This window comes from Falco biarmicus, chromosome 5 (assembly GCF_023638135.1).
Source record: "Falco biarmicus isolate bFalBia1 chromosome 5, bFalBia1.pri, whole genome shotgun sequence".
NCBI lineage: Eukaryota > Metazoa > Chordata > Aves > Falconiformes > Falconidae > Falco > Falco biarmicus.
Genome location: NC_079292.1, coordinates 35204996 through 35219774, shown reverse-complemented (window position 1 = coordinate 35219774; position 14779 = coordinate 35204996). Strand labels below are relative to the sequence as shown.

The 14779-nt window shown below is 41.7% G+C and overlaps 1 protein-coding gene across 4 annotated transcripts in view; it reads right to left on the bottom strand.

The window, feature by feature from the left end:
* PTPRB (protein tyrosine phosphatase receptor type B) overlaps window positions 1-14779 on the bottom strand; it is a 69113-nt gene that overhangs the window by 15100 nt on the left and 39234 nt on the right. For 2 of the 4 annotated variants that reach the window (XM_056339647.1, XM_056339650.1), the window contains 14 exons: window positions 13930-14199; window positions 12956-13219; window positions 11863-12126; window positions 11200-11481; window positions 9773-10051; window positions 7701-7850; window positions 6186-6429; window positions 4947-5053; window positions 4323-4422; window positions 2525-2608; window positions 2391-2408; window positions 2207-2288; window positions 1668-1758; window positions 402-478 (listed from right to left, as the gene is read on the bottom strand). In XM_056339647.1, the coding sequence (XP_056195622.1) occupies window positions 402-478; window positions 1668-1758; window positions 2207-2288; window positions 2391-2408; window positions 2525-2608; window positions 4323-4422; window positions 4947-5053; window positions 6186-6429; window positions 7701-7850; window positions 9773-10051; window positions 11200-11481; window positions 11863-12126; window positions 12956-13219; window positions 13930-14199 (2312 nt within the window). The remainder of the gene's footprint in view (window positions 1-401; window positions 479-1667; window positions 1759-2206; window positions 2289-2390; window positions 2409-2524; window positions 2609-4322; window positions 4423-4946; window positions 5054-6185; window positions 6430-7700; window positions 7851-9772; window positions 10052-11199; window positions 11482-11862; window positions 12127-12955; window positions 13220-13929; window positions 14200-14779) is intronic. The other 2 variants (XM_056339648.1, XM_056339649.1) reach the window with 2 other exon arrangements.

Genomic DNA, 14779 nt, shown 5'->3' with positions numbered 1-14779 from the left:
GCCAGCTCCGCCATGCTGCAAGGTGCCAACACTGTCAGGATGAGCTACAGCTCCACAATGAGGATGCCACCTGCAGTGAAAGCTATGGTTGTTGTGGACACTGTATAAAGCCAGTGACCTTTATGAATGTGTCCTTGGCCAATCAGACCTGCTATCTTACATAACTACAGCAATCCAAGAAATCATCCTTAAATGCTGGGTAAATCACTCACAGTTAACTTAATGGCAGTGAGACACAACCTTTCAGCACACCCACAAAATAAGTTCTTAAGACTTTTAGCTCAAGTGAATAAATGAAGGGGGAAGGGAGCCTTAAGCATCCTGCTTTATATTTAGTTTTAGATGAAGGACAAATTACCACTGGAGGGAGGACTGTAAAATACTATCCTTGAGTCACTTACTGGTATGTAGCTTGCATTAATGTAGTCTGAGCAAGGGTCATCATCCACATTGGAAAGCTTCACTCTTGATGTATCATCTAGAAAGAAATTGATTACAAGAGGCTTATGGCTATGTCTTGATTTTCAGTCTCTCTCCCATTTACAGAAATGCATTTGCAAAAGGACTGGCAGCATTATTACAAGGATTTTATATGGAGGGCTAATTTAGAGGAATAACTTTAAATTTGTACTGCCTCTCTCATCCATGAGTGTTGTAGCACGTTCCAAAGACTAGGAGACGGATGGGTAAGAAGGAAGCAGTGAATATCCCAAAATTCCTCTGCTGAGTTGCATAGGATTTGTTATGGCAACGAAGGAGCCACAACAGCATTATCCTTTGATCCTGACAGCAGTGTGCTGTACTGGAGAGCAGTACCCAGTGCTGCCCTGAAAGAGCAGTAGTGCTTCAGTGGTCTGCACAGCTCGGGAGCTAATGTGTAAGCAGGCCAAACGTCTTCCCTAGGTAGAGAACCCTCTGTAGAGAGGTACAGAGCCTCTAAGCTACTAGGTCACTGAATTCCACGCTGGATCTCCGTCAGGTGCTGTTTCTTGTACATAGCAGGCATGCTCCCCAGCACGGCATGGCAGGCAGAACACGGGAGATGCTGTGAGGCTGTGTTCCAAGCACATACCACATCCAGCAGCAAGGCAGCATGTGGAGCAGCAAGACATGTGGTGTTCCTCCCTGATGCACAGCACGTGTTAGCTCCAAAACTGCTAGATAGGAGATTAAAGGGGGGAACTCTCAATGTCAGATTTGCCTCAGGAGAACAGGGCTGACTTCACAAGTGTGTCTTACCATGCAGAACCACACTAGCTCTACCCGTATGGTAGGTTTTTTGTGTCCTCTGAAGAAGAAAGATTTGACAAGACTGTCAAAAAGCACTGAATGGATGATACCCTGTATGTAAACAATCCTAATGTTATTTCTACTATCCTTGTTATCAGCAGTGACTGAATGCCCCTAATAGCTGGAGCTTCTTCTCTGTAAACTGAATGCTAGTCATTACATCTCTAGTGCGAAATGAAATTACTGGCCTTTGTGAAGCCATTCAGGGCCATATATCATCTGCCTCCAAGCACCAGAACCTGAGCTGGCAGAGGTATTTCATCTCTGACAGGAAGGAGGGAAGGGATTGGCTGCACTCTCTTTTCCACTAGGGTTGCTGAAAAAAGTGAAAAATAGCTGGTGTGATGTAATATTACACAACGAAACCTAAAACTCACAGGGCAATATATTATTGTATCGATTTTTCCCTCTGTTCTCTGGCAGAAGTGCTATGTCACATGTCTGGTTTCGACCCACATCTTTCAAGTCCTGCGAAAAAAAGTAGAAATAAAATGTGAGGTGAAAATAATTAAAGGACGTGACAACACAGGGGGACATAGTGCTTATCTGCTTTCAAAGGCCATGGACAGAGAATGGGTGTTTTTTTAAAAAAAACAAACTGAAATTAAATAGCTGACCATATTGTTTTAAAGCAAGCACATGGCTGGCAGGTGCTTTCCATGCTTTATCACACAGATATGCCACACAAATGAATGCTCCTGCCCTTAGTCAGATAGGTATCGGGCAGAGGCAGCCAACCAGAAGATGCTATGCTAAATGAAGAGCTGGGTTCTGTACCAGCACAAGTGGAGTTCAAACTTACTTGGATTTGTGTGAATAAGACAAACAAATGCAGGTCTTTCTGTTGTGTTAACCCATTAATTCAGCCATCCCGCCCCTTCATAAAATAAGTCCTTTGCCTAGATTAAGATCCCACCTCATACTCCTTGGACAGGAGGTAGTTGGAGTCTGCTTGAAGTTTGGTGAAGTGTGCTTCAAAATGACTGACTTTGATTGGACTAAAATATTCAACAGGAAGAAGAAAATCACAGGATGAATCAGAGTCATGAGTTACTTGGTTATCAAGAAGCTTGTTTAGGTATTAATTTTTTTCTTTTTACCTGGAAGTTTTCCGGTTCCTAGAAATGATTTCAAAAGAAAAAGAAACACTTCATCAGTGAGTGACCAGATGGCACTGTCCATCCATACTGTCATGTTAAAATATTGCTCTTAGAAACAAAACTTTTGATGTTACCCTTTCTGCCCCAGGTTCAGATGGACTGACAGTGGCCTGTCCCTGCGAATGCTCAGCCTTGCTGTAGGTCTCTCGTGGCCACTGCTGGAATAAAAAGGAAGGTATTCTGTTTTATCATTACGCTCTAATACTGGTAAGGGCTGCCAATAACACAGTTTATGTTTGAAAAAAGTTGGTAAGTTGGAAAAAAGGAATTTAAGAAAGTCTGGTTTGATTTGTGGCTCTGATCATGTGACATTGCTTTTAGCTGTGGCACAGAGTTTTCTTGTATTTTAGTTTGGTAATAGTGATCTGGAGTGTATGCATGTGCATAGGAAATAAGAATTCTTGCTCTGAAACACTCACAGCCCAACCTATCACTAAGGAGAGTGTCCTATGCAAAGACCGTCCCTAAATCAGTTGATTCTCTACATGCAGAGAGGAACATGTAGGTAGATTTTCAAAGCTGTAAAAGGTATGCAGATACCAGCACATACCCCCTTCAGACCAGGCCTCTACGAGATGCCTAGGTTCATAGCAGGGGTAAGTGGCAGTGCCACAGTAGGCTTTGGGAAAGCCACAGAAGTGGTACTGACTTCATACAGTTAGTGTTGCCCTTCTTCCTTTCACTGCCATCTCCTCCTTCAACACACCTCCCTCAGAGAACACTTTCTCTTTATGTATGATGTCGGAAAACCATACCAGTATACTTGCAGTCCTGCTGGCTATATAACTCACAACATGAAACCACACTATCTGAAGTTTATCTACACTAAAACAATGCAATGAGATGTGCAGGTGGAAAACACATCAACCTGCACTCTATTCTTGCTCTATATGACACTATGCACTGAGATGGTTAGGAGTGCCCAAGTCTATACATGCAAAAGCAGACTTTATTTACTATTGCTAATGATTTATGCCTCTTTTTTTTTTGGATGGCATATAGAGGAATACACCGAATTTCTTCACAGAGTCTAAGAACAGCATTGCTAAAGGTTAAATCCATTCTGGCTAAAAGCTATGTATGACAGGTTTTTTTCAATGTGAAATTCTGGTATCCGAAAAGCAAATTCACAACAAAATAGATCTAATCTTGTATCAGTAAAAGAATGGAATTTCAGATTTTCAAAGTTACCCTTGTAAAGGTTGTAAATATCGATTTTTTTAAATTTCAGAAATTACATGGAATTTCACAACAATAATATCATATCTCAGTCATGCAAAATGGTTTAAATTGATAAAGCTTTTAACAAAGTTGAGATAAAGTACTTAACTTTTTAAAAACATATTTAAAATTTACTATTTAAGATTCATCTATAAAGTGAATAATACAACTATAATTGACAAAAAAATGAGAAGTAAAGTTTGAACTAATCTTTTGGACACTAAGGTAATGCCACAACTTAAAGATTTTTGAACTGAAGTTATAAAGCCTAAATGAACCGTTTCAAGAGCTTTCCATCAACAATCCAAATGAAATTGAAACATTTATTTTTTGACAAAAGGCATTCTATTTGAATGATAAACCATTTTTTCAGAAATATTCAGACTCTACTGAAAACCAGAAGTTACAAGGTCCCTCTATGAGAGAATTCTGACTAACATCAGTAGGTATTTAAATCAAGAATATATAGATGTCTAATATGCGAGTCATTAGTTCTGTACTTTGTACAGATGTTGGAGGACATTAATTTTCTGTTGAATAGTCCAGTGCATTCCTTCAGTTTTACAGTTACATTTTAAATGTTGTATTGCTTAAATGAATACAATTTGACCTGACTTCAATAACAGAGACTGATATAGGGACTCAACTTACCTCACTTTTTGTCTGCAGACAAATAAAGCAGTAACAGCCACCAACATCACAATCAGAAACAAGCCAGCACTCACACCTTCAATAACTCCAAACAGAGGCTCTAGAAACAGAACAGCGTATTTATGTATCTTGAGGAAAAGACATGAAGAATCAATAACTTTCAGGGGTTATGCTATCATCAGCTATGAAAATGTTATTATCAGCTAGGAAAATGGTTAAATACAAGGAAATTTCGGCACTGAAACACTCAGCTAAAACCTAGCCTTGATGTTCTGTCCTTATTTTTTCCAGATATTACACAAAATCTTTCACTCCCAACTACAGTAAAACACAGCCCCATTGTAGAGGAGTTTGGTTCTCTTGCACTTCGAAGCTTTCTTGGTGATAGCTTCACTGAGCATTCACCCTTTCTTCTACCGTCAGCAGTTCCATCAAGCAGTCCTCTGAATTTTCAAACTAAGGCTGGATAAGCCATGGCTCCAGCCTTGTTTCAGAGCCGCCTTCAGTACACGCAAAACAATCGGGTTTTGTTCCACTCCTTCCAAATAGTTATAGACACCAGTGTTCTGAGGCACAATATATAATCACATGCTACAGTCACTGAAAAACCAGCCTGAAACTAACCTGCTTCTGTAGTGATCGGTAAAGAGAAGAAGGTGTCTGCAAAGAGTGGTTTAGGGAGTTCCTTTGGGTCTTCACTGAAGAGCTGGGTAAAAGCCCGTATGCTGATCCTAAAAAAACAGTACCATTATAGTTAGAGCTCATCAGATGTTCAGAACCAACAGCAGCAAAGTAAGAATTCATTTGCCCCTTAGAGAAAACTAAAGCCTTTCTACTGACCACAGTCAGTTCTTAATGCAGGCACCTGAGTTATTTGCTTTAGTTGGGAGAATACAGCTAGTGCAGGTGGAAGGCTCTGAGGCACCCTGGCAGGGGAAACAGATGCATCTCTGGCTGCTGGCACACACAGCCTGACAGTGCCTGAAGGCAGGACCAGCAGAAGCTGCAGTGGGGAGAGGACTCAGAAATGCCTGTCGGTAGCGTAGGACACGTTTTCCCTTTGCCTGGCTGGGTGGGGCTGTGCTGTCGGAGAATGTTAGTCCTCTTGGTAACGTGCGTATTTCCCAGGCTGAATTTTGGGGAAATGGGCCCTAATGAGAACAGACGGTGGTACAGCAGCACTGTCTCAATGATAGTGAAGCAGTTGAGAGGCATCATGTGCACTGCCTGGCACCCTTCTGTCCATGTGGCTGTTTGGCGAGCAGCTTGCAGATCTCTTGGGAGAGCGTTTGCCCGCGGGAGGGCTGTGACTGAGCTGCACTAGAGCTCAGGTTTGGCCTCACAGACTGCATAACTGCTGAGCTTGGTCTTGGCAGTTGTCCTCTTCTACACCCTACAGCTAACCCAGGCCTAGCTCTGGAGCCAGGGGATGGTGCCACAGGTTAGCATAACCTCCAGGTTTTTCTAGCTTGTTCCAAAGGACTGGCATGGGGTACTGGTACCAGAGTGAAGCATCCTTGCCCTCTGTTAAGTACCCTTCTGACTTAGCTGATCGTCTTAAGTCTTTCCAAAGAAAGAATTAGCAGCTATAGAGCTCCCCATCAAGTTGAGGGAAATACATACACCTATTCACTGCAAAGAGTTTTGTGTAAAATTAATTGTTCATTCCCATGCTAGTGAAAGACTATGGAATGGGGGCATGTATAAAGCTTTTATAAATTCAGAGTGAAACACGAAGAACATCGTACAACAGTTCCTCTATGAACAACAGTTATTAATCTACAGAAGGTCAAGTGTATCAGACATTCAGACAGCACTATGCCTAATAACGTGACAGAGGACAGCTACCAACATAAATCTAACCTATAAGCAGTCCGAGGCTTTAGAGGTCCATCGCAGAATTTTTGCTGATCTGGATCACACCTTCCACCCAGATTTTCCATTTCTCCTCCAAGCTTAATGTCAAAGCTTTTATAGTCACTGTCAGGGTTTTCAGCACATCTACTGGCAAAATAGTTTGTCTGGTAGATGCGTATAGAGTCGTTCTGTTTGTACTCCAGGTAGGAAGGTAATGGGTGCTGCTCATCAGGCTTTGGTCCTTCACTACCTACATCATGTGCAAATAAAGACAGAAGGTTTATGTACTGCAGCCATTAATGTGATGCAGTTTATAGGCTCAAGCTGTTGACAGACATATTCTTATCCAGCTTTATAGCATTTCTTGGAGGCTGCACAGGCTACCTTGCGAATACGAAGCTACAGTGGTTAGGGTACCCTGTTTCTAGTACCAAGCTTACTATTATTTTCCTGGGGAACTTCAGACAGGAAGACAACACCTCAAAAGACCTCAACATACATTGCATGTATCTGGAATACATGGATACATGCAATAGCCGTGCACAGGTTGAATTCAGTGCTATGACTTTTTTTCCTGTTAGTGCTGTTGGTGGCAATCTGTGATCCAGATTCCTGGATCCTAGCACCAGCTATTTCAACAAAGCAAGTAAAAAAAATCCATACACTGACAAGTCTACTGTATAGAGAGAAAAGCTGCAATAGGAAATGACAGGAGTTCCCTGAATGGAAACTCACCATACTGTGTAAAAGACTCAGGTAGGCAAAGCCACGGCAATGAATAGTCCCTTTCTCAAACAGCTTCATAGTCTGCACAAATACGACAGAGTAAATAGTGGAAATACTATCTCTGCTTTTTTTCCTAAGGGCTGATGGACAGAGAGATTAAGAAACTTTCTCAAGGGTCACAAAATACATCCTGGCATGCCAGTAAATGGAGCCACTTCCAAAACCAAGGTATTAATTGAGACATCCATCTGTTTTGTCACATATAGGTCAACTGCAGAAAGGGAGGTTTACATGCATGCTGCAAGGGCAATTTCTGTTCTGTTTTACGGTGCTGCACAAAGTCATTTTCTTCAGTAAGCAGCCACCACCTGGGAGATGCTACCTTTGCCTTCTCAGCATAGCTTACTGAGGCTCTCCAAAAATGCTGCCTTAGTGTTCCCAGCAAACATTTAAACTGCCTTTTGAGATCTGTGCACAGCAAGGAAGTTTCTTCTGTGTTCACTTCCAATGGCATACAACATGTCTCCTACTGTGGAAATTTCCTGAACATGCATGACAGCATAACCTAGAGTACAGAAGCTAACTGCTGCTTCTGGCTGAGCTCTGCAATTTCTACTGACTTTCTGAGGAGAAGACTGAGTTCCTAAGTCCCCAGGCTAGGGAACAGGTATAGATCCAAAACATCTACGAAACTCAGCCGCTAGATGAGAAGAACCTCCTTTGATGTGTAGTGACAGCAGCGTACCTCCCCATGTAACTCCTATAGAGAGAATGGTGTTACATGACGACACTTACCATCAGCCTCTCTAACAACCACAGTAAAGTACTTCACAGCTCCATTAGTATCACTAAACCAGCTGCAGTTAAAAGTAAAGTTGATGGAGGATTTGGTAATCAGGACCTCCTTTTTGTTCACTCGTATGTCTGGAGGTGGCTGAGGGGGACCTGAGTAATTTAAAAAAAAAAAAAAATAAATGAAAAGAGAGAGAAAGCATTATCTCTGTATTTGCTGTAAGCTAGACCTAGAAAGGGAAATGCAATTCATAATAAAGCTCAGCTGACTGGACCAAGTCTCTGATTCTATTCTCTTTGCAGTCAAGAAAGTGTCTTCACCTCCCCCAGGGAAACTGCCAAAGCATGAAACAAGCCAGCACCGAGTTAACCATAATAACAGTGGCAGCTTCTCAGTAGGAACTCCTGCAGAAGCCCACACTGAAACGCATTAAAGTCTTGCTAAATCTATGAAATCAGAAATTGTAGCTGCTAAAAATGACACAAGTTTAAGCCAGGTAATTGGAGGTCACTTAGCACACTCACTACAGAAAGTTACCTATTTTAAGAATGTAAATTTCTGCTTCCTTTTCCAGAGGAACAGCTCTGAGTCAGCCAGACACAGCATTCAACTACAGAGTACCACTTTCCAGACTGACTGCAGAATTTCCATAGGAAATATTCTTCATATGATAGAAAGCTATACCTTGAACAGTGACACAGCAGAAGTACACTGGAAAGCAAAGTACATACAGAAAAACCTTCAGAGGACCAGTGCAGCAAAAGTGGGGATTTTAATCTACATCGCTGAATCTTTTAAGTCAGTAGTATTGAAACTATTATTGCATGTATGGGAAACATAGTAAGCAGGTGGCTAAACTTCAAAGGTTTTAGATTATGCAAAAAGAACCAATAATTCACACATTTATATGTTGTTTAGCTGAACCTCTTAGATCCACAAAGCCTAGCTGCAACTTTTTCTGTTCCCTTGAGGTAGGGCCCCCAGTGTTAACCAGAGCCAGAGAGAGCAGCAGAGTTCAAAACCAGTAAGAACAAATGTGAAACAGCTAACCTTCAAATAGGACTCAGTCTCACTTCTTGTGGCACGAGTAGCTAGCTCTTACTACATCTGAATTTGTAGCATCCTTTGTGGTAGAGGAAGGAGATGACATGGTTGCAATTAAAAGGCAATTGATGGGGGCAGGGAGAAGGTGCATTAATGACTGAACTCTGCAGCTTAGCTCACTATCTTCCAAACCAAATATAATTTTTATGATCTAGCATTTCACACAAATGTGGCTTTTTATAAGCAGCCATAGAGGCATCCCTGAATACAGGCCTCCTGGCCATCCTGCCATTTTTGAGAAGTTTAGCCCTGGAATGGTTCAGGTCTCTGTGTTGGGCTGCACCACTGATCCAGCAGTGCTGGACAAACTGGAGCAGCTCTAGGGACAGCAATGCCAGGCTGTTAACCATGGTGATGCCTGGCAGTGCAGAGGCACCAGCAGATGCTACTCCTACCCTCTATCCAGCAGCCTTTGGGTGGAGAAACGGAACAAGCTGTTTCAAAGCACATGCTACAGAATCTGTGATCCTCTCTCAAGCATAACTCTTACAGGTGATTTGGTCAGGTAGCACCTCAGAAAAGTGTACAGAGAGTGCAAAGAGGATACAGTACCACAACCCAATGTCCTTACTGATGGATATTTGTGCTGAGGATGGCTACCATCTGTGAGGGAAAAGAGGCAGGCACAGGAAGCCAAGCAGCAACCTTGAAGACAATTAAAGGTGTGTGATGATGAGGGCATCTTTGGTGCTGAATATCAGTGACAGGATAATTTTTCATGATTCTCAGGCCATACTTCATGAATGAGCCAAATAAGCTGGCAAAGTAACGAGAGGCAATATAGTTAAGATCCTGCATTGTGTGTCACAACAGGGACCAAAGGACAGGTTCACTCTTTTGGCCACCAGATTATGAGTGCCACACATTGGCAACTGTGGAGTTCAGAACTCCTTTTGCTGTCTAACCAACACAAGCAATTGCTTATTGCTGCTTACTGCCTCCCTTTGCAGCAACTCTGTATTCCACTTACGGTCAATCATTGTGATGGTGCTGTCTTCAACTACTTCACTCGTCATGTCTGCAGAATGCACCTTGATGGACACCAGGTATCGCTTGTGGGGAACGAGTGTCATGATATTAAGCAGTGATTTGTCTTTTTCTATCCTTTTAGAAAATTCCACTTCGCGAGTGTCCATTTTTTTGCATTCGACGCTATACCCATCAAAGTCAGAATCAGGAGGAGTCCAGGAACATGCAATGGCAGTAGAGGTCTGGGGCCGACAATGAAGACTTTGTATCTTGTCTGGTTCTAGAGGAACGTTGAGAAGTTGAAGCTCAGTGGGAAAAGGGACAGGCATCACACACTCTGCTCACCCTACAGCCCCTAGATTCTGCATCTGGCTGGGAGCCAGAATTCCCACTTCTCCTGCAAGTGTGCGCTGCCTGATTATTAGGCAACGCTGTCTAACTCATTTTACCCACCTGATAGTGACATCAGCTTCAGCAGGGCTGTGAAGCTTCGGTAATTAATCATGAAAACAAACAAAACTACTTGCTGAAGTCTTAACAAAAACAACAATGCACAGCAATGGATTTCTAGAACTGTTACAACTTATTTGGAAGTTACATGTGGTCAACAGTATCTGTCATCTCATGATTGATCTGGTTTCCTGGGTAGCATGTGGTGGGCCCATATTACTAAAACATACTACAGAAGTATGCTCTATCCATGTAATACTGGAGCACCATTTATAATGCGTGACACATAACAGAGATAGGATTTCACTTTCAGTTGGCGACATCTACACTTAAGTGAAAAAATACAGGTGAAAGAGGTAGATATGCTCTCATTTTAATCAGTACGCTAAATGAAGACTAAAGAGCTATTCAGCTTATTAAACACATATGTCGATTTGGAGCTGAATCCTACCCCAAGTGACATGAGGGTTTGCTGAGGCTCAGTTATTTTTACAGTTCCAGGTCACTTTTTCAAATCAGCCTGCTAACTGAGGTTGCTAGAGACAGCTAGAGATGATGTGGATCCACAGACATGGACAGAAACGCAGAGAAGTGAAACACTCTGATTACAGTTTCAAATCTAGTACAGCAGGGTTTCATTCATCCTTCCTGTCTGATGATTCAGAAACATTTTGATTATTTCAGTATCCTACTGTCAAAGAAGTGTGGATGTTCAGCCTAATTTTACCCCTGAAACTGACTGATTTAGGCTCTGCAACCAAACTGCCCCACACTGGATGTGAAGATTGTAAATGTCAGTCCATTTTCAATCTTTAAACAGTTGACCTTGCATACAGAAAGAACTTAGAATCTAGCTGAATTTATTGCTTTAATTCATGAATTTATTAATGAAAATTACTGACTGTGAAAGGAATTGATAAGATTTAACAGTTTTGCATCTTCAGCTAAGTGTTAGTGGGCAATGGAAATCTTACTTACTCGTTCTCACACTTGCAGACTGTGACTGACTGTATGTCTTCCAGCTGTCACCACTGACAGTTCTAACATTGAACTCATAGAGTCTTCCTGGTCGCAGGCCATAGATGATGCGTACTTTAGATTTGCTGCTGCTGTAGGGATTGAATACTGTGAGGTGATCTTTTGGAAGCCACTGCAACTCAAAATCATCATAATCTGTCCAGTCTGGAGGACCCAGCCAAGTGATTGATAAAGAAGTGTTGGTAACATCAGTAAACGATACAGTGTTAGGAGGGCTGGGTGCTACACAGAAAGGGTGAGGGGACAGGGAAAAAAAAAAAAAAGATATTATTAACAAATTTTTACAAAAAACAAGTAAGATGAAACATGCATTAATTTCTTCATGCATTACGAAGTGCTTTATATTATCCCATGTACAGAGCCAATTACTGCATCTGTGCTGATGGTGGTGACTTTCACAGACATATTCCTGAGTCTTTGAAAGAAAACCAGTGCTGAACAAAATCCCACTGCAATGGTTTAACATGCTTAAGAATATCCTTTATCTTTACACTTTCAGTGACTCTTACAATAAATCCTTCCTCAGAGTAAGTCTGTTGGGAACTAGTATGAATTTTGACACATGGGACTAAATGAAAATCCCAAAGCTTTCACGTCTTTTACCTGTTCTTCCTTCAGCATTTGCTGTGTTGGTCAGATCACCACTGTGAGTCACCACAAGCAGCGTGTACTTTCTGCCTGGAACTAGCCCCTGGAAATGCCATTCTTTCAGGTCTTTCCTGTGCCATGTTTCTTTCTGCGACCCATTTGGGTTGTAAAGATTCAGCTCATAGAAGTCAACATCTCCTGCTGCTGGACTCCAGGTGAACCACAGACTGTCTGTCATGTTTCGGTTGGATGCCTTGAGGCCAACAACTGGGGCTGGTACTGAAAAAAGATGATGACTATTACTTTATGTAGAACATCCTTAGGGTGAGGAGAAGCAACAAAACCAAGCTGACCTGAACCTTATCCTGTTAATGAAAGCTGTGTAATAAACTAGACAGCTATCACAGGTGGCCAAAAAGCCAGGAGGTATCAGGAAGTATATCTCAACAGTTTCCTTTCTTATTTTGAACTGTCACTGTCCCCAAAAAGAGGCTGAAACGTTTATAATAGTTTTCCAAATGTTAAGCAGCTTTTTCCTGGTCCGTGTCTGGAAACATCCAATTCTGAGGTAGCTGAAGAAAGTGCACTGCTGTCCAGAGGCAGTCTTACAACAGGGTTACTATACGGTGCCTAAAGGATAAATTTTCACAATGTTGGGGCTGCTAGAGCTGCTTAGGAAACTGCTTCCCACATGTGGCTGAACAAACATAGAGCTGCAGGCAAAGCTCTCCAAGGGAAACAAGTTTTATTTCGTTGGTAGATTGTCTACCAATTAACCCTACCTGCTTTGCTTTTTTGTCTTTTCCACTCATAGACCAATATTGCTTTTACGGTGGGAGACAGCTGTTTTCCTTTAAGGCTTAAGCAGCATGTATTTGGACATCCTTCTCCTGACCTGAGTACCTGGGAACTATTGTAAAGGTCTTTGCTTCACTTCCTCTGTTGTAAAGACATCATTCAGAATTTACCTTCTTATTTGCTTAATTCTTTTTCTGTGTAAGAGCCAATTTTGATATTTCTAATAGTTGCTCAGACCAGATCACTGGTGTCTCCCACGAGCACCATAAGCAACACAGAGGAGACAGGTGGTTTTCTTATGTGTTCTTGCCTGTTCTCCCAAAGACAGACGACTCATTAGTGAGGTCTCCGCTGTGGGTAACAATCACCATTCGATACATCCTGCCTTGCCGCAAGTTCTGGAATGAACACTGCTGGAGGTGCTGCTCTCCTGAAATCCTGTCATGAAGGGACTTGTCTGGGTTGTATAGGAAGATGTCATATGAATCAAGCTCCCCTTGCGAGGTGGTCCAGCTGAAGGACAGTCGGTCAGGAGTGTTCTCTGTGACCTTCAGATTTGTAACAGCTGCTGGAACTGAAAAGAAGGATAAATGCAAGAGTAAATATCAAAGTGTCTAGCTACTAAGCTGAACTTTTAATAAAGTAACAACCCATGGCTGGAACACATTCAATTAAGCCACAAGTAGCTAAGTACTGTCAACAGCAACTTTCAGAAGCAAGGGGAACGAATTTATCAAGTGCTTCTGAGTCTCTTCAATACAATGTTCGTATTTCCCAGCAGGCCTGGTTCTCCAGCCTGTGCTCACACAAAACTCTCCATTAGCTTCTACAAGAAGCTTTAACTGAGTAAAGACTGCAAGGCTTGGCTTTAGGTTTAGAGGTGTGCATTCACATCAAATCCTGTGCTAAGAGCCTTGAGACTGTGAATTAAAAACTTGATGACAATAAAGCATTCAGGTAATTCTATAACAGACTGAGGAAAGCATTCAGCACTTTGGTTTAATATCCTTACTATGAACCATGGCCACATTATTATGCTAAAAAATTTCAGATTCACATACCAAGCACATATCAGATAAAACACATCTGGAATATGTTCCTACTAGGATATTTCCAGAATCAAGATATACAGATGAGACATGTATTTAATGATATCTAAGGGAACTATAAATAAACTGAGATGGTTTAGTGGTGGACTTGGCATTCCTGGGTTAATGGTTGGACTCAATGATCTTAGAGGTCTTTTCCAACCTAAACTATTCTATGATTTTATGTTCTAATTACCTGTTCGGCCAACAGTTTCTGCTCGCTTACTGAAGAGCCCACCACTGACTGTGAAAACTTGTATTTTATACTTCTTGCCAGCCAATAAATCTTCAAATTTGTGCTGTTTGGCAGTAGCTGGCTCTGATTTGTTGCTCAGGAGGATTCCTTGCTCATTCAAGAGCAGAATGTCGTATCTTTCAGCTACACCAGGAGCTTTCTGCCAGGTTACTAACAAGGAATGACTGCTGTAAGCATGACGTGCTAATAATTCCTGGACAGAGGCTGGAACTGGAAACAACAATTAAAGGCAAGACATTACCAGGAGAAATATGGACCATTCAATACACAACTGTGAACAGAGTAATTAATAGAAAATATCTTCATACATTTGCATGTTTACTGTGGGAAAAGGAATGTCTGTGCATATATTTACTCAGGCAAATGATTCCTAGATATAAATACAATCAGGTGAGGTTACAGAGCATCACGAATATCTGAACTGGGCATGGAGAAGCAATAGATACATACAAATTACCATGAAGAGAGAAAAGAGTGAGATGAACTGACTGAAACGGTTAAGGCAGGCATGTGAAAAAGAACTGAAAAATAAAGAAGTGGTAAATTGGTGCAAAATAGTGGCACAGAACATAAATGTTAGCCAGCAGCTGTTGCACAAAAGTCAAGGCCAGAGCAAATGCATGCAGGTGCTAAAGAGAGAGAATGGATTAAAAACAAGGTGTTCCACTGTTTTGTGTGTTCCCACACACAGTATATTGGGGCAATACATTGTTAAACAAGCCTTGACCATGCAATGGGTTCTGCTAGAACACAGTATCTGACTACAGGGAACCCTGCAGATGTATTTGTC